Below are 17,290 nucleotides of genomic sequence, written 5' to 3'. Positions count from 1 at the left end.
TCGCTTAGGGGCGCCGCGGGGACAGTCTGGGGGGAGGGGATGGGGTGCCTCGCTTAGGGGCGCCGCGGGGACAGTCTGGGGGGAGGGGATGGGGTGTCTCGCTTAGGGACGCTGTTGGGGTGTCTCGCTTTAGGGGTGCTGTTGAGACAGTCTGGGGGAAGGGATGGGGTGCGTTGCTTTAGGAGCGCTGCTGGGACTGTCCTGGGTGTGTGTCGCTTTAGGGATCTGCCGGGACTCTCTGGCTCCCCGCGTTGCACAGGGAGTGGCTGTGAGCAGTGGCTCGGCGCTAGGCGCCCAGCACGATCTGAGCTCTGCCCATCCTTGGGGATGGCTTCCCCTGCGCTGAGCTGCAGGGTTTATTCTGGGCCACGAGCTGCTCCTAAGGCACATGGCACAGAAAAGGGAAGTGTGGGCAGCCGCAGCTCAGCCTGCCAAGGGGCTGCATTGGGCACAGGGCCAACCCTGGGCTTCTGGCTTTGCCTGTGGCTAGTGGAGCTGCTGGCCAGGTGCAGCCTGCACAGCTGGGTGTGTTGCTGAGCAGCTCCAGCCTGGCTCTGGGGGGGCAATGCTCACTGGGCCCCATTGCTGTGGAGGGCGGCTGGGCTCTCATGGGGATGAGGTTGGTACAGGCTTCAACCTAGGGGTCCTGGGCTGGGGGGCGTTGATCACTGGGGTCCTGCACAGCCCCGGGGCTGGAAGGATCTACTCTTGGCCGAGGAGCAGGAAACGCTGGGTCCCAGCCTGGGGTTGAGATTCAGGCCCTACCTGTGCAGCCCCAGTCCCACCTGCTATGAGAGGCGGTGGCTGTAGGCGGGGCGGGGGAGGCCGTAGGGACACGCCCTGGGCGCCGGCTGTTGAGGCTCAAGACATGTGCCTGGTGAACTTTCGTACCACAGGTTTGGCCCAGAAACTCTGCTCTGGGGAAGGTGCTTCCAGAATGCTTGAGAAAGGGGCAAATAGTAACTGCTGTTTTTGTAGGACCTACAGAAAAACAGTGCGCTCGTTCCCTTCACTAGCGCTTGGCCCACTGCTTGTAGCTCCACAAGCTGAGTGGGCTGGGGATGGGAGACTTTCCAGGAGCGACCAGGGTGGCTCATTGGGGTCTCTAAGCCAGCACAGGCCCCAGCACTGTGCCGGGGAGCTCATTAGGGGGCACTGTTCCATGGGAGTCAGCGCTGGCCCCAGTTGCCCACCATAGCACTGAGGAGGTGGGGGGGCTAAGTGAGAAAGGAAAAGGAGTCGTACCCCCTCCCCCACCCCCGGCCCAGCTCGTGAGATGAGACCGGTTGGCCTGGGTGTCCTGGCCCCATGGCAGCCTGGCCAGTGATTGTCCTGACCACCGAGGCTCGGGCTGCGTAGCTCCGCCCCTCCCATGCCAGCTGTAGCTCTGCACTTCCAGGGCATTGCCTGGTTGCCCCCTAGGCGGTTGCAGGTCTGCCAGGGGGCAGCACCTCCCCAGCCCAGGATTGTTCCCTGCAGGGTAATTCCAGGGCCTGGCCAGGCTGCTGCGTCCCACGTGCTGGCACACGGGCGTCTCTTCCCTGGGGGAAGGGCTGTTCCGGAGCTGGCTGCAGTCCCTGGGGAGTCCAGGCTCCTGCTCTTGCCGGCCATGCGGAGCCGGGCTGGCCTGTCCCTAGAGCCCTTGACCTGGCTGCTTTGCGGGGCCCTTCGGGAAATCAGAACAGAAAGCAGCCGTTTGAGCAGGGAGGGGGTCCAGCTGGCAGCACATGTGCAGCTCTGTGCTGGCCGGGGGGCTCTGGGGTAATGGAGCCAGCTGGCCTGGGCCTGGCTCCTCACTCGCTCTCTCTCTCCCCCCAGGCTGGCCTGGATAAGATGTCGAGGGGCCACATGCTGGCAGACGTTGTGGCCATCATCGGTATGTTGGGCACGGGGGGAGGGGAGGTGGTGGTAAAGGCAGCGAACAGCAGGGAGGAGAGGGGGCTGGTGATCCAGAGTGGCTGGCATTGCTGTGCAGGCGTGTGGGTGCCAGCTGGTTGGGGGGAGCCTTCCTGAGATGCCAGGGCCAAGCAGGGAGCCAGATCTAGGGTGCCCTGGGCCTGGCACAGCCCCGCTGACTCCAAGCATCGTGCCCCCTGGCTCCTCTTGAGCCTGTGGGGCAGGGCCTGCTGGTGTGCTGGGTGTCCCAGCTCCCCTGCAGGGGGCTTGAGGGAGTTTGGCTGCTGGCAGGGGGGCCCGCGAGAGCTCCTCTGGCCAAAGCAAGGCTGGCGGTACCGCGTGACGGGCCCTAAACCCCCAGCGATTCCCTGGTGCTGCTCCCATGCCCATCCTGCCTGACCCCCCAAGAAGGGGCTTGGCGTGGGGGGAGGGGGAAGGGGCCTTGCGCCTGGGGCCAGAAGGGCTGGCTTTGCCTCGCTGGGCGCCAGGAGTCGTCTCTGCCCTGCCCCGTCTAACGGCCCCTCTCCTCGGCAGGCACGCAGGACATCGTCTTCGGGGAGGTGGACAGATGAGCTGCTGGGCCTGCGGGCGGCTGTCTGCAAGCCCCGGTGCATCGACCCCTGTGCACGGCGCCTGTCTGAGCGGGACGTCGTGCCGTGTGTGTGTGTGTGTGTGCGTGTGTGTGTGCGTGCGCATCTGTGCGCTCTCGCTGCTCTCTGTGCATGGGGCTGCGTGAATAAAGCTCCCTTTGCAGCCTGCTGCGGTTTGGTTCTTAAACTGAAACTGTGAATGAGGAATCGCTTCCTTCCCCCATGGCTGGAGCTGTAGGCGGCTGGCTGGCGCAGCGGGGGGTGGGGAGGTTGGCTGCTTCCGCGTGAGGGTGGGGGGCAGCCTCCTTTCACCCATGTCACAGCTCCAGTGGGGCTGTCCCCCGGCGTCCCTCCTCACCCCCTGCACCTTGCCCCCTGCTCTAGCCCTCAAGTTTCCTCTTAAATCTCTCAGCTCCTGCGCTTCCCACCCCCACTATCTGAACGCCGGGGGGGAGGGGGGGGATGTGGTGTGTGTGGGGGGGCATCCCTGTCATAAAGCACTTCGCTCTGGGCTGGGTGAAGCGGGCTCTTCCCCCAGCAGCTTCCTGTTACTGCGGAGGGGGAGCAGCCGTTGCCCCTGCAGGCTGAGACTGCAGTGTGGGTCCTGGCTCTTCTGGGGACGTTCTCTCCCCCCTTCCCCCCCCCCCGTTCTGAATCCCCCAGCGCAGCCTCTGGCCCCTGTGTCCCCTTCCCCAGGGCCCTCCCCTCCTGACTGAGGCAAGCTGCCCTGCAGCCCCAGCTGGAGCAAGGGGTGTTGGTGGGTCCTGAAGAAACGCTCATGCCCGCCCGCCCCTCCAATGCTTTTCCTCCAGCCCATCCCCGCCTGTAACATCTGGCACATTCGTGGTGGCCCAAGCAGCTCTTGCTTCCAGCTGGTGCAGAGCCCGGCTCCTCGCCAACAGTCCCGCCCCAGCGCTGCAGCGCTCTGACATCAAAGCCCTTGTCTGAGAGGAGGAGGAGGAGGAGGTTGGTGAAGGTCTCAGCTGTCGTAACGGACTTTGAGTTAGTCCCCCCTGGCATCCTGGTTCAAACATGGACGCTGCACGGTCACTGTAGCCGGGGCTGGTCACTGAGATCTCACTTGCAGGTGAGGCTGCATCACGCCAGGGCTTGGATCTAGCAGGGTCCTGCAGGGCTCTGTTCTCAGCCCGATGCTATTCGGTGTCTCGAGCAATGGGCTGTAGGAAAATAAAACATAAAGTCAGCACGAGTACGACGGGCAGCTGCCCTGCGTGGTGGAGCAGTAACCCCTGCCAGGTGCCGTACGCGGCACTAGCTGGATCCCTTGGTCGGGTTGGAACGATACATGTCCAAGGCTATGCAGCTAGGAACACAGCGTGGGTCACGCAGAGGCAAAGGGAAGCTGGGTTGGAATGGGGGACACTGGAAAGGATGTGGGGAACCAGCTGAAGATGAGCTGCCAGGGTGCTGCGAGAGCTGCTGCACTCCTCGTGGGTAGAGACGGGAGTAGGGAGGTGGTATCTCCTCTGGAGACGGCAGTAATCGCTACTCGCTGCATCCTGTGTCCAGGGCCGAATCCCACCCTGCCAACAGGCCGGTGCCAACTTAGGCCTGGTCTACACTACGACTTTAATTCGGATTTAGCTGCGTTAATCCGAATTAACCCTTCACCCGTCCACACTACAGAGCCAGTTAATTCGAATTAAAGGGCACTTAAAATCGATTTCTGTACTCCACCTCGACGAGCGGAGTAGAGCCTAAATCGATTTTGTTAATTCGAATTAGGGTTAGTGTGGCCGCACACCACTGAATTACTGTGTTTAAATTAATGGGGTAGTGTGGCCGCACACCACCGAATTAATGTGGTTAAAAACCGAATTAATGTGCTTAGTGTGGCCGCGCACAATCGAATTTATACAACCTGTTTCCCAAATTCGAATTATCTAAATTCGGATTAATCCTGTAGTGTAGACATACCCTTAGAAAGGGGCTCAGAAAAGAGCTGCAGGAATGATTTAGGGGCTGGGAAACCTGCCTGAGGGAGCGGGGGACACTTGACTTTCCTGGGGTACAATCAGCACTTATGAGGTGACCTGATCAGTCTCTAAGGGCCTGACTGTCAGGTATTTCTTCTTGCCCACGGGTAGGTGCCTTGGGGGTTTCACAGGCAAATGCAGATTAGAAATAAGGTGCAGCTTTTCATCAGTGAAGGTAACTAACGAGTGGCCTCGGGAGACATGGTGCATCCTCCCTCCGCTGCAGTCTTTAAATCCAGGCTGGGGGGGTCTCTGTGAGATCTGCTCTAGGCCAAGCACCAGTGGCTGGGGGCCGTTCTCAGGCCTGTGTTAACTGGAGCTCAGAGCAGAGGACCAGAATGGTCCCTGCTGGCTTTGAACTCTATGGAAACCCAACCCTGGCAGCTGCACCTGGGGGGCCAGCCAGTGGCACAGAGCGCCCAGGGCTGATGTGCTCCCATGGGAGGCTGGGAGTGCACTCGCTCATGTGCCAGCCTTTGCAGCGTCTGTTCCACGGACCTGCTCGGCAGGGGATGAAGGCCTGGAACTGGGGCGCTGCTAGCTGCAGCATGGCCTGGGATCCGCGGTTCGTGGGGGCTCAGATGGGGCTCTCTGAAGCCCAGGTGGGCAGAGGGACGGGCTGTGTTGTGGCTCACTGCCAGCCGTCAGGTGCGGTCCCTGCTGGAGAGCTGGTGCCAGGCAGCTGACGAGTGCAAGGGGCAGGATTGTAGTGGGACGATAACGAAGACACCTGCACTCGGTGCACTGCAGCAAGACACGGGTGAGAAAGACGAGCCCTTTGTTACAGGTTCAACGCCTTAGCCCGGGCCTAGTGAGAGAGCCACCCCCCACCACTCCCCCCAGGAGCTCCCAAAGCCATTCCTCTGTCTGGTATCTGGAAGGTAAAATCCTCGTCCGAGAGGCAGGGTCTGAGGGCTCCTGGCTGGCATGCCACTGCCTGGTGCTGGGGGCAGCAGAAGGACCTGAGCCTGCAGGTCCCTGTCCTGGTGCCAGTGGGAACTGGCTGTGCTGATGGTGACTCATGGTCAGGGCCCTTCCTTCCCCTTCCCAGGCTGGGATCTCAGTGTTATGCCATGTGTCAGAGGTGGTAAAGCAGGCATGTGCGGGGGGAGGCGCTTGGAGGGGGGACACCAACGTTTCCGCTCCCCCCTGGGGGCTGCAATCCTCCTCTCGGGCTGAAGGGCGAGAGCCCAGCATGACGCCTGTCCCACTGTCTGGCTGAGGAATGGGCACAAACCAAACAGTGTGTACGTGGGCGGATAAATACAGCTGCCTGGAATCCTGCTTTACGCCCCCTCCCCAAGTCCCTTTGATCAGCTCCTGACCCCCTCGGCGGGGCCATGCACCATAGAGATGCATTCATGGCACGGCTGGGAGCAGCGGAGCCGTGGGGAAGGGGCAGGAGCCTCGGGGCCACTCCAGCACTGGGCTAGACTCAGGCTGGATTAAATACCCTGGGACACCAGTGTGGGGTGCCCAGGGCTCCCAACCAGCGAACGCTGGCTGCGCTGGTTGGAGCTGGCTCCTGTGAAACTCCTGGGGCTGGTCTCAGTCCCAATGTGGGTACTCAGCTCTTGGGGGCAGGGGGTGGGAGCCACAAAGTTCAGTTACTGCCCTGACTCTGCCGGTTATGCTCACGGCACGTTTTCAGTCCTGAGGGCTGGGGCCCCTTTTTAGAAGCCGAAATGCTGGTGCCTGTGGCTGGGGGTGGATTCTGTGACCATTCCAGGGCCGTGCGGGCGAGCGCCCAGCGCCCCTAGAGGATCCGGAGCGCTGCAAACTCATGCAAACGCCTCTGGCTGCAGATGGGCATTTCCTCCGAGCCCTGGAAACTGATGCCAAGATAAAGCCGCTCTAGGATGTCACGTGCAGAGATAATATTGTGTTTGTCACGGCTCTGTCAGACCCATGGTAACCAGCTGCTTCCCCAGCTCAGTGGGTGTGTCACCCAGGCCCTGTGCTGGGGGGCCACAAGGAGTGCCCGTATCCTTCTTTCTCCAACCCCCCTGTTCTCACCAGCCGCTGCATTTCTGCCCTCACCAGGCTCCCCAGGGGGCGCCGGCCCTTCAGGGTGGGGCACGATTTTAACAGATTTTTTTTAAAAGACTTGTTTTTTCCCTTGAAAGTTGGATTTGCTGCACAGCCCCCAGGGCCTGACCCTGCTTGTCCTGCAGCCCGTGTGAGCCAGGCACGCTGGGCGGGAATGCCTTTAGCCTCCTCCTAGGACCCCAGGGGAGGGTCCGCGTCCAGTCAGAACCCAACAGAGTTAAGGAGAGTCCAGCTAGCTGGAGCTAGGGCCCCCATGCCCAGCCCAGAGTAGCCAGGCCCAGCTGCGGAGGAGAGGAGAGGTCACAGGCTGGCCATGGGGCTTGGCAAAGGGTGCTCGAGGCAGCCGCAGGGAGGGAGGCAGACAGTTCTGGCCCCAGCCTGGTTCTGATTAGCAGGGAACTGGCCCCTGCCGGGCAGGGCACCAGGGCAGGGGCAGGTCACTCTGGTCCTGAGGCCTAGAGGTTAGGAAGGACTCAGCCTGTGCGCCGAGTCTGGAGCCAGGGGGCAGCTGGTGAGGAGCTGGGGCCTGGGCCAGGCCCTGTGGGAAGGGCAGAGCCCCTCAGCAAGGTGCCGGACTGGATCTGTTGCGACTCTGTTGGGATCCACTAGGCATAGCTACCAGGTAACTCGGGAGAGCGGAAGGCCAAAGTGTCGATGAAACTCTTTTGCTTTGGGCCTATCTGAAACCCCCAGACTCCATTTTGTGAACTCTCATCTACTTCTGTGCTAACTGCTTACATGTTAAAGTAGAAATGTATTGGTCAGCGTTTCTAGCAAATGGCTGCAGTTTCACTCACACTAGCAGAAATAATAGAGATAAGGAGGGAACAGAGAGATAGTTAGTTTGCAGCTGTTTTCCCATATATCCCCAAGGTATTTAGTGCAAAGGGTCAAGGAACGTACCGTGTTCTCCCTTCAAAATGACAAATGTATCCGCAACAGATGTCTCTTGTACCCCCCTCCCCAAAATAATATATGTATTCTGTGTAACCTGTTATCTATCGGTTAGTATAATGATGCAAAATGACGAAGGCTAAGTTGTTTACTACTGGCTATAAAAAGGGCCTATGTCGCCCATGTAAGGTGTGTCTCCTCTGGCACGAGCCGAGGTGCACCCTCTCAGCTGACTGACAAATAAAGAACCTGGTACCTGTCTTTATGTCTCTCCGTGCCTCCTTGGTGTAATTAGGTAAGCTCCGGGGGGAAACGAGCCCTATTTGGCTAACAACTCCATGGCGTGAGGTGTGAACGACCCCACCCAGGCTAGGTCAAACCCAGCCGTGGCACTCGGCTCTGGGCGCCGCCTCTCCAGGAACCTGGTTTGAAACCCAGCAGCCCCCAGGGCAGAGCGCAGTGCTTGGAGAGCGTTATCTAGGGGGACCACACGGGCGCTGGGATGGAGCCTGGCAAGAGCGGTACCGGGATGGATTCAAACCAGCCTGAGGCACTAGCCCCCCATCTGAGCCCTAGCCAGCCCCAAAGGGCCCCTCAGTGGCCTGGGTCAATGGCATCACCCAGCCGTTGGATACACAGCTCCGCCAGTGCTTGAGCAATTACCAGTGGGCTCCCACCCTACCCCTTCCGGGAAGGGACCTGGGCCCATGTGAACCCTGGCTAGTTCCCTAATGCAACCACAGCCTGGAGAAAAGGGAACTGCACCAGGCTTGGCCATGTGAAGAGTTAAGGAGCGAGTGGTGAGTGCAGGAAGGCGTTGCTCTGTGGTTGTGGGGCGTCTTGCTGAGTCAATCGCAGAACCCAGCTCACACCGGACAGTGCGTCTCCGCCGAGCAGCCGGATCGGAGCAGTCGCTGCTGCCTTTGCCATCCCAGCCCCAGCGAGGGAGCGATCGGACTCGTGCGGGGGCTCCTTGGCTTGACCCCGCCAGCCAGGATGAAGATGTGGCTCGTGCCCGGCCTGCTGCTGCTCCTCAGGGCTGAAGGCGCAGGTAGGGGCGGGGGGCATCGCGGGTGGCCCCAGGGCTCTGGCCTTTCTCGCAGGGGCAGGCCTCGTGTGCAGGGCAAGCTGAGCGCACCCTCGGGGAGGGGCTCGGCAAGGCCGGGGAGGAGGCCCCGAGTCTTTCAAAAGCCCGAGAGCCGGAGGAGGCGGCACCTGGCCGGGAGCAGGCCTGAGCCCGTGATTGGGCCTCGCTGGGTCCTGCCCGACCCTGCGCCTGGGGAGCCTTCGAGGGCTGGTTCTGAACGCGGGGCCCGGGGTGTGTGGGCTTTGTGGTGGGGGTGGGGGTGCTGCTTTCCCCTCTGGCTCTGGAGGAGCCAGTGCTGGGCCGGGCGCCTCTTAACGAGGCAGTGCTCGTTCATCAGACCTGAAGGAGTTGGTGACTAAGACCCTTGGAGGCTTTTAGGGGCCTGGAAAGGGGGCCGAGTGCAGGTTTGACTGGCAGGGCTGGCGTCTCAGGGGTCGCGCAGCGCTGTGGGCGGCCCTGAGGCGAAGGGGCCTGCGCCAAACCGGCGCCTCCAGGGCCGTCCTGCCAGTGGCACAGGGCAGCAACGTGCTTTGGCTTGAGCTTTAACTAGGGGCAGTTCTGGGGGCAGCTTCTTGCTTTGTTCTGCACCCGCCTCCTGCTGCGAGGCTGGACACCCTGTGCTGAAAGTGAAACCCCTCCGAGCAGTTCCCAGGGCAGGCTGGGGCCTGTGGCAAGTGGAAGCCAGTCACACCCAAACGAGTGACCCCCCTGCCCAGCAGCCCCTATGACACCCAGGTGGTTCCACTTGGCTTGTTAATGGGAGCTCCATGCGCAGCCGTGGCCCTGGAGTGGGGCAAAGGCCCAGTGTTGTGCCCCCCCGGCTGGGCATGGACCCCTGCCCAGGCCCTGCTGGCAGCTGCTGTCCTGCGTTACGTTCCAGGGGAAGCCGGGCTGGGGTGGGACCAGTTCCCTTGGCCCTCGTTTGCACGTCGGCATTTGCAGGCCCCAGGCTCTCCGCATTCAGCCTCACTAACAATTTGCAGGCCGGCTGCTCCCCGAGGCAGGGTGACCAGACAACAAGTGTGAAAAATCGGGACAGGGGTTGGAGGTGGGGGGTAATAGGAGCCTATATAAGAAAAAGCCCCAAATATTGGGAGTGTCCCTATAAAATCGGGACATCTGGTCACCCTACCCCGAGGGCTCCCGTCACTCAGGCACAGACGCGCCCGGAGCCAGGGTGGCTCCAGCTCTAGGACTGGGGGAATCACTTCCCAGCTCCCTGCCATCCTTGCTCAGCCCCACGCAGCTCGCCTTGACCCCCCTCTGCCCCACACGGCCCCTCTGCCAACCCCATCTCGGCACACGTGTGTGTCATAGACCCTCTCTCAATGGAGAAGCCTCCCCTTTTCTCTAGCGTCTCCCCTTTGGGCTGAGACCCTCTCCCCAGCCCTGTTCCCTCAGCCTGGACCCTGCAGACCCTGGGGCACTGTCTGAAAAGTCAGGGTTTGCACAGAAATCCTCCCTCCCACATTTCCCCGCCTCCCTATCGCTGCCTGCAATGGGATCATCGCCTGGCTGCCCCACCTCTGTGGGGCTGCTGGGACCCAGTGTGGGAAGTACTTTGGGATCTTCCCCTTCTTTTCCTGCCGACCCCAGATGCCCTCTCCTGAGCCCCCCCCCCCCAGCCCAGTGTGTCTGGAATATGGAAGCATTCTAGGGGTGCCATCCGAAGGCATCGCACCGGGTCCTGGAACACCCCCCTTCGCTGCCAGCCGATTGACTGAATTGCTCCACTGTCTCCCCCTGAGATCTGGGGAATGGGTGGATGAGCCCTGGCTGGGAAACGGGAGCAGGGTGCATGGGGGGAGGGAGTGGTTAAATAAGAATGGGAAGCCAGCCTGGCCAGGGGATGGGTGTAACCCCTTGCCCATGATGTGTGTGTTCTGCCTCTGGCTTTTGAGGCTGGAAGGGTTGATAAGGGATCCTCACTCAGGATCCAAACAAACCCAGGGACGGGATTCCAGACTCAGACTTGGGAGCTCGGCTTTATGGAAAGTAGATCCTGTCAAAGGAATGGGATATCTGTTTTTGATGAGATTACACGTTTGGTTGATAAAAGTAACAGTGTTGATGTAATCGTCATAACTCTTCTGTGAGGTGTTTGGCATGATACCGCATGACAGTTTGATTAAAAATCGGATAGGTCTCCAATTGTCATTGTAAATGCGGAATCGTCATCGAGCGGGTGTGTTTCTAGTGAGGTCCCGCAGGGATCAGTTCTTGGCCCTACGTTATTTAACGTTTCTATCAATGACCTGGAAGAAAACATAAAATCATCCTTCGTAAGGTTTGCAGATGACACAATAATTGGGGCAGTGGTAAATGAAGAGGACAGGTCACTGACACAGAGTGATCTGGATCACTTGGTACTTGGGCACAAGCAAACAATATGTTTTAATATGGCTACATGTAAATGCACACAGCTAGGAACAAAGAGTGCAGCCGTACTTACAGGATGGGGGACTCGATCCTGGGAAGCAGGGACTGTGAGAAAGATCTTGGGGATCGTGGTGGATAATCAGCTGAACATGAGCTCCCAGTGCAATATGGTGACCTAAAGCAATCCTGGGATGCATAAACAGGGGAATCTCAATTTGGAGTAGAGAGGTTATTTTACCTCTATTTGGCACTGGTGTGACGGCTGCTGGGATCCTGTGTCCAGTTCTGGTGTCCACAATTCAAGGAGGATGTTGATCAGTTGGAGTGGGGTCAGAGAAGAGCCACAGGAATGATTAAAGGATTAGAAAACCTGCCTTGTAGCAAGAGACACAAGGAGCTCAGTCTATTTAGCTTAACAAAGAGAAGGCTAAGGGTAAATATCTATACATATCTACCTGGGGAACACATACTTAATAACGGGCTCTTCAGTCTAGCCGAGAAAGGTCGAACACGATCCAATGGCTGGAAGTTGAAGCTAGACCAATTTACACTGGAACTAAGGTGTAAATTTTTAACAGTGAGAGTAATTAACCATTGGACTAGCTTACCAAGGGTGCTGACGGATGCTCCATCACAGAGAATCTTGATCTAAGAATTGTCAAACAGCTCTGGTCTAGGAATCATCTGGGGACAGGTCTCTGGGCTGGGTTACCCAGGAGGTCAGACTAGATGAGCACAATGGTCCTTCCTGGCCTTGGAATCCATGAATCCTTTCCCATCAATTCCTCATTGATTTAGTCCCAGCAGAGAAAGGTGCCCTGGGATAAATCCAACTCCACTGGAGCCACGGGCAAAGCTGCCACTGGGATTTCAGCCCACGTGCTCACAAATGCCCTGGGCTGCCCCTCTCAGTCCATTTCAGGTGCTAACTGTAGAGAGGGGGGTTGGGAGTGGAGGGAGACATTGTTAATTACTGCTAATTACAATGGGAGCCTCTGAGCCTGAACATACAGGGTAGTGGTGCACAGGAGAGGGATAATAATAGCATCCCCGAAGAGCAGTACAGGTCATTTCTCTTCTAGCCCAGTTCCCCTACTGGTGCCCAGCGCATTTCCCTGCCGGGCTCTCTCTTCCCTCCCCCCCACTGGCTACATGGCCCAGCCGCCATCTCTGCCCCCCAGCTTGGGGCTGGCCCTAAATGGGAACTGCAGTCCTTGCATTCACTCCCGCCCCAACGGCCTGTGCTGAGCAGGGCCCGTCAGCTGGCGCTGGCTAATCTTCCCTACAGCAAATGCCTCTCTCCCTGCCCGCACCTAGTGGGGCTGCCAGTGTGGTGAGCGAGATGGCGGCTCGGCCCTCAGAGCTCGGCTGGGGACTCTCAGGTCTCTCCCGCAGCCACCCGCGTGAAACCAGAGTCAGCCCCAGGAGTCCAGAAAAGTCTCTGGGCCAGGAGCTTCCAGAAGCAGGAAACGAAGTGAGTCCAGGCTCTAGATCTGAAGCTGTTTGCTGCTGCCAGAATCCGAGGGCCCAGCTAACCAGCTCCCTGTCCCACACCCGTAGAGCGGGGCTGGGACAGAGCCCCAGGCCCAGATCCCTCAGGCTACAGGGAGGGTCGTGTACCAAGCTGAGCGTGTTGGCTCAGGCCCCTGCTCCAGCCCACGCAGTCTAGCTCCATTTTCTCTCTCTTTGCTTTTGGGTTCCCAGCTAGAGCCCTTCAAACCAGCGTCCCCAGTGTGTGACCTGGGGGTCTGATCCTGTGGGGCACGCAGAGCCCTGCAGGATCGTGACCTTTGTTCAGGCCTCTTTGAGATCCAGTGTTTCCAAAGTGCTGGGTTATGGCCAAGTCTGGTTCCTGTCACACATCAGCCCCTGCAGTCGCTGTGCCAGAGGGTGGCCGAGAGCCCTGGGCGCTCAGCTGAGACCTCAGCAGGAGCCGGCAGCCACAGAGGCTGGATTACGACTCGGGAGCCCTGGGTTTAATTCCCAGTTTGGCCACAGACTCCCTGCACTGCCTGGTCTCTCTGGGCCTCAGTTTCCCATCAGTAAAATGGGGATGGTTCCTTCCTTCCTAGGTGTGTTGTGAGGGAGGCAGAAAGACAGACTGAGCCCCTGGGGTCAGATTGAGGACAGGGTGTTTGCGGGATCTCCTAGGGTATCTGGGGAAGCTGTTTGCAGCAGCACTGAGGGGTCTGCCCGGGTGGGGCCTGGGGCCTCCCTGCCTTTACGGATACACCGCCATGGCAAGGTACTGGGTGCTCCAGTGGGCTTCTCTGCAGTGCAGCTGCCCTCATGTGCCCCCCGGTAGCTGCTTTATCAGTTTGGTCGGGATAACGGGACGAGCTCAGGCTTAACCGCAGGGACCAGGTGGGCTGTGGGGCCCATCTCCCCACAACCCTGCCCAAGAGAGTGTGACGTGCACCGAGGAGCCCCCGACTGGGTGACAGCACAGACCGGCCAGCCTGGCTGGTGTCTGATTTCAAGGGGCCCCAACATCCCAAACCAGGGGAAACTTGCAGACTGGGTTGGTTCAACCCCCAACTTCCGGGGCTGCCCCCATGGCAGAAGCTGCTGGGGCCTGCACTCCCCTGGCCGCCCACGGCACACCCACAGCTGTGTCCTGTCCAGCACGACAAGCCCCAGCAGTGACGGAGTGGCAGGGATACATGCTGGCTAAGGCCTGGCAAGGGGGGCGAATGAAAACAGCTTGGGGTTTAGAGGAGAGGGCTTGATAGCATCCACCCCAAGCCGGGGGGTCTCAGCCCTGTCCTCGCTGAGGAATGGGGGAGAAAAGGTCCTCAAGGGCCAAAAGGTGCCGGGCTCTAGTGGGTGGATCGTGGCTTGCAGAGCCAGGACGCCTGTGTTCCTAGCTCTGCCGCTATCTCAAGTCTCCTCCCTCCCTGCCAGTCAGACCCCTGCCCGTGCCAGGCAGCCCAGCGGCAGGAGGGAGGCGGCTGAGTCAGCCAGCGATGGCCAGGAAAAGCCTTTGCTAAAGGGTGGAGTCTCACTCTTATGACTAGAGCCGTTACAGCCCCTGCGTGAGGGCCACACGCATTGTATCTGGCACTGAGCAGCGCTGGGCTGACACGTTCCTCTGAGTGCTCCAGCAAAGCCCTTCATCGCAAGGTGCCCTTTCCTTGCCAGGGTCCTGCACTTACGTGTGGGGAGAGGGGAGCCAGGGTGCCCTGATCACGCCACCTCGCCCGCTGCTGGCACAGCCCTCAGGCCGGGGGAGTGCCGCCTCCAACCCCTTCTGGGCCGACTGGCAGGGATTATAGAGCTCTTACCAAAGATGGTCTTTAATACCCAAAGGAAGGCACTGGGTAGCTTCCCCACCCTGTGCCCTTCTGCGGCACCTCCTGCCTGCAGGACTCTGAGCAGCTTTGACGCAATAACAAACTGAACCCTCGGGGAAGGGGCTTGGTGTTAGTAGCACTAATTTACAGATGGGGAAACTGAGGCACAAAGCAGGGCCAGAGCCAGAAATAGAATCTACGTCCGCTGATGGCTCCTCCCACGTTCCAACCACTAGACCAGTGGTTCTCAACCAAGGGTCTGGGCTGCGAGCAGGTTTCGGTGGGGGGGCCGCCAAGCAGGGCCTGCATTAGACTCAGGGTAGAAAGCCAAAGCCTCACCACATGGGGCTGAAGCCCACGGTTCTGAGCCCCACCACTCCGGGCTGAAGCTGAAGTCTGAGCAATATAGCTTCATGGGGGCCACCTGTGGCATGGGGCCCCAGGCAATTGCCCTGCTTGCTACCCCCCAACGCCGACCCTGGCTTTTAAATGCAGAAGACCAGTTACTATGCCACAGGAAGGTGGGCCGTGGAGTTTTTATAGCATGTTGGGGGCGGGGAGGGGGTAAAAAGAAAAAGGTTGAGAACCCCTGCACTAGACCACATCCTGACACCCCCTTTCCTTACTGCTTTGGAAATGAGGTATTGTAGTAGGCACCTCTGTGCAGAGAGGGGTGGGGGAACCCTCTCTGTACTTGGGATGAGGAGGATGCTGCTGCAGCCTGTCTCTGCCCCTGCTGTACAAGCAGAGCGCTGGAGCTGAGCTGCTGGGCTTTCCCTTGTATGCGATTTCTGCCAAGCACCTGCGCTGTGTTTGGCTGATGTTCAGGCCAACTCCCTTTGTCGTACCCGTCCTGCTGCTGAGCTCCTGTGTTTCCTGGTGTCTGGATTATATCAGTGACAAACCTGACCTGACTGAGAGTCCAAAACCAGAGCGTGAGAGCCAGAGCGAGCGAGAGTGCATGTGCGAGAGAGTGAGAGTGCAAGTGCAAGAGACTGAGCGTGAGCGAGAGAGCGAGACTGAGCAAGAGTCCATGTGCGAGAGAGTGCATGTGCAAGAGAGCAAGAGTGAGCAAGAGTGCATGTGTGAGAGAGCGAGAGTGCATGTGCGAGAGAGCGAGAGAGTGAGACTGAGCGAGAGTCCATGTGCGAGAGAGTGAGAGTGCATGTGTGAGAGAGCAAGAGTGAGTGAGAGTGTGTGTGAGAGAGCGTGTGCGAGAGAGCGAGAGGTCTGACAGCAAAGATAGAAATGCATAAGGCTCGTTTGAGTGGACTGGAGGGGTCACTGTCTGGGCAGTGCACAGGGGTTATGAAGTGATGATTTCATACACAAGCGCACACACGCGTGTGCACACAGATATACACACATACCTGTGTGACGGCATGCACACACATACACACCTGTGCACACCCCCCATCCGTATATGCACATGTACCTGCATGTACACATCCACCCACGCAAACATACCTGCATGCACACACCCAAATACCTTAGTGCATGCACACGTACCTGCATGCACACATACACACACATATTTGTGTGCATGCATGCACACATACCCATACACACACACACACACCTGCATGCACATACACCCCCCCACACACACATACACATGTACCTGTGTGCACACAGACCTGCATGCAAGCAGACACACACCTGTGCATGCACACAGACACATACCTGTGTGCATGCATATACACCCACACCTGTGTGCACACATGCACACTTATACACACACTGTTGATAATTTGTATAGTCAGTTGCTTGCCCACGCTTTGGCTTGTTACTAAATATGTTCAAGAGACCAAATAATAATGTCAGTCAGGTTTATTACTATGAGCCAATAATAATATAGCACTGGAAGAAAGTTCACTCCGATCGCAGCCTCTGGGAAGCCGCCTCGGGCAGTGTCTTTACCCAGTGTCTTTACCCTGTACCCAGAAGGTGGCTCCCCAATGTACACCCTATTGCCCTCTTGTTATGTCCTATCTCTTTACCAGTAGCAGACAGTGGTGGATTAAGATTTATTGGGGTCCTGGGCACAAAGAACATTTGGCCGCCCCACGCCCCATTAAAACACGAATGTATCAAAAGGCATTAACACAAAGACTCCACTCAATGTTTACACACTGCGTTAATAATGAAGCAAATCAGATCCTAGTTCATTATGTCTAAATTAACTGCTCAATTTTTCCACATAGAAAATGAATCTGGCTAGATATTATCCATACCAGAACACACAGGGGTTCCCTGCTAATCTGGACAACACTAGTGTTACAAGAATCAGTCGTTCACCGGCCAACAAGTGGTTCTTTCATCTCCCACATTTTCTTAAACTTGATCATTATTCGGGGGGGCCTCTCACCAGTGGGGGCAACTCTTGCTGGTTGCTCTGATGCTTTTTCCTAAAATACTTAATTAACTTTAAGAAAAACAAATAAATATGCACATATACTTGTTTAAATCATGGGAATTTATTTATGTAGGGTTTTGCAGTAATAAAAATAATATACAGTTGTCTCTATTCTTTACTGAACCTAAACAGACTAGTAACACCAATTAGTTGCTTTGCACATTCTTGTCTTTTTTGCTGTTGTTTCTCTTGCTTTTTTGGTTGCTTTTCTTTTTTAGACTTCTTGCTAAGTCTGCTGCTGTGACAAGTGATCCTTGTCTGTTAATACCCGTTTTCCCAGCCTCCCAGGCAGCTACTAAGTCTGCTGTGAAAAAGTGACAATAACAAACATACAAATATCACTTTTCACAGCAGACTTACTCAGCCCCGGCAAGCCTGGGGACACATTAAGCTCTGGATGGGGAGGTTGGTAGGGAGGCAGTGGGAGCCAGAGGTGATGGTGGAATCAGGGCCGGCTCCAGGCACCAGCGAAGGAAGCAGGTGCCTGGGGCGGCCAATGGAAAGGGGCGGCACGTCCGGGTCTTCGGTGGCAATTCGGTGGTGGGTCCCTCAGTCCCTTTCTTCCTCTTTGAGCTGCTGCCGAAGAGGAAGAGAGGGAGAGAAGGACCTGCCGCCGAATTGCCGCAGAAGAATGAAGTGGCGTGATTGAGCTGCCGCTGAAGTGCCGCCGATCGGCTTTATCTTTTTTC

The 17,290-nt window shown here is 58.0% G+C and overlaps 2 protein-coding genes across 2 annotated transcripts in view; both read left to right on the top strand.

Moving 5' to 3' along the window:
• Positions 1-2,673, top strand: part of NDUFS2 (NADH:ubiquinone oxidoreductase core subunit S2) — a 23,060-nt gene extending 20,387 nt beyond the window's left edge. The window contains exons 13-14 of the mRNA XM_024204181.3: positions 1,819-1,876; positions 2,431-2,673. Of these exons, the coding sequence (XP_024059949.2) occupies positions 1,819-1,876; positions 2,431-2,468 (96 nt within the window). The 3' untranslated portion in view covers positions 2,469-2,673. The remainder of the gene's footprint in view (positions 1-1,818; positions 1,877-2,430) is intronic.
• Positions 2,674-8,310: 5,637 nt separating this feature from the next.
• Positions 8,311-17,290, top strand: part of FCER1G (Fc fragment of IgE receptor Ig) — a 22,763-nt gene continuing 13,783 nt past the window's right edge. The window contains exon 1 of the mRNA XM_024204175.1: positions 8,311-8,477. Within this exon, the coding sequence (XP_024059943.1) occupies positions 8,423-8,477 (55 nt within the window). The 5' untranslated portion in view covers positions 8,311-8,422. The remainder of the gene's footprint in view (positions 8,478-17,290) is intronic.

Source organism: Terrapene carolina, unplaced genomic scaffold (genome assembly GCF_002925995.2).
Source record: "Terrapene carolina triunguis isolate 2854851 unplaced genomic scaffold, T_m_triunguis-2.0 Scaffold249, whole genome shotgun sequence".
Lineage (NCBI taxonomy): Eukaryota > Metazoa > Chordata > Testudines > Emydidae > Terrapene > Terrapene triunguis.
The sequence above is the reverse complement of the archived record's forward strand: the minus strand, read 5'-3'. Positions and strand labels throughout refer to the sequence as shown.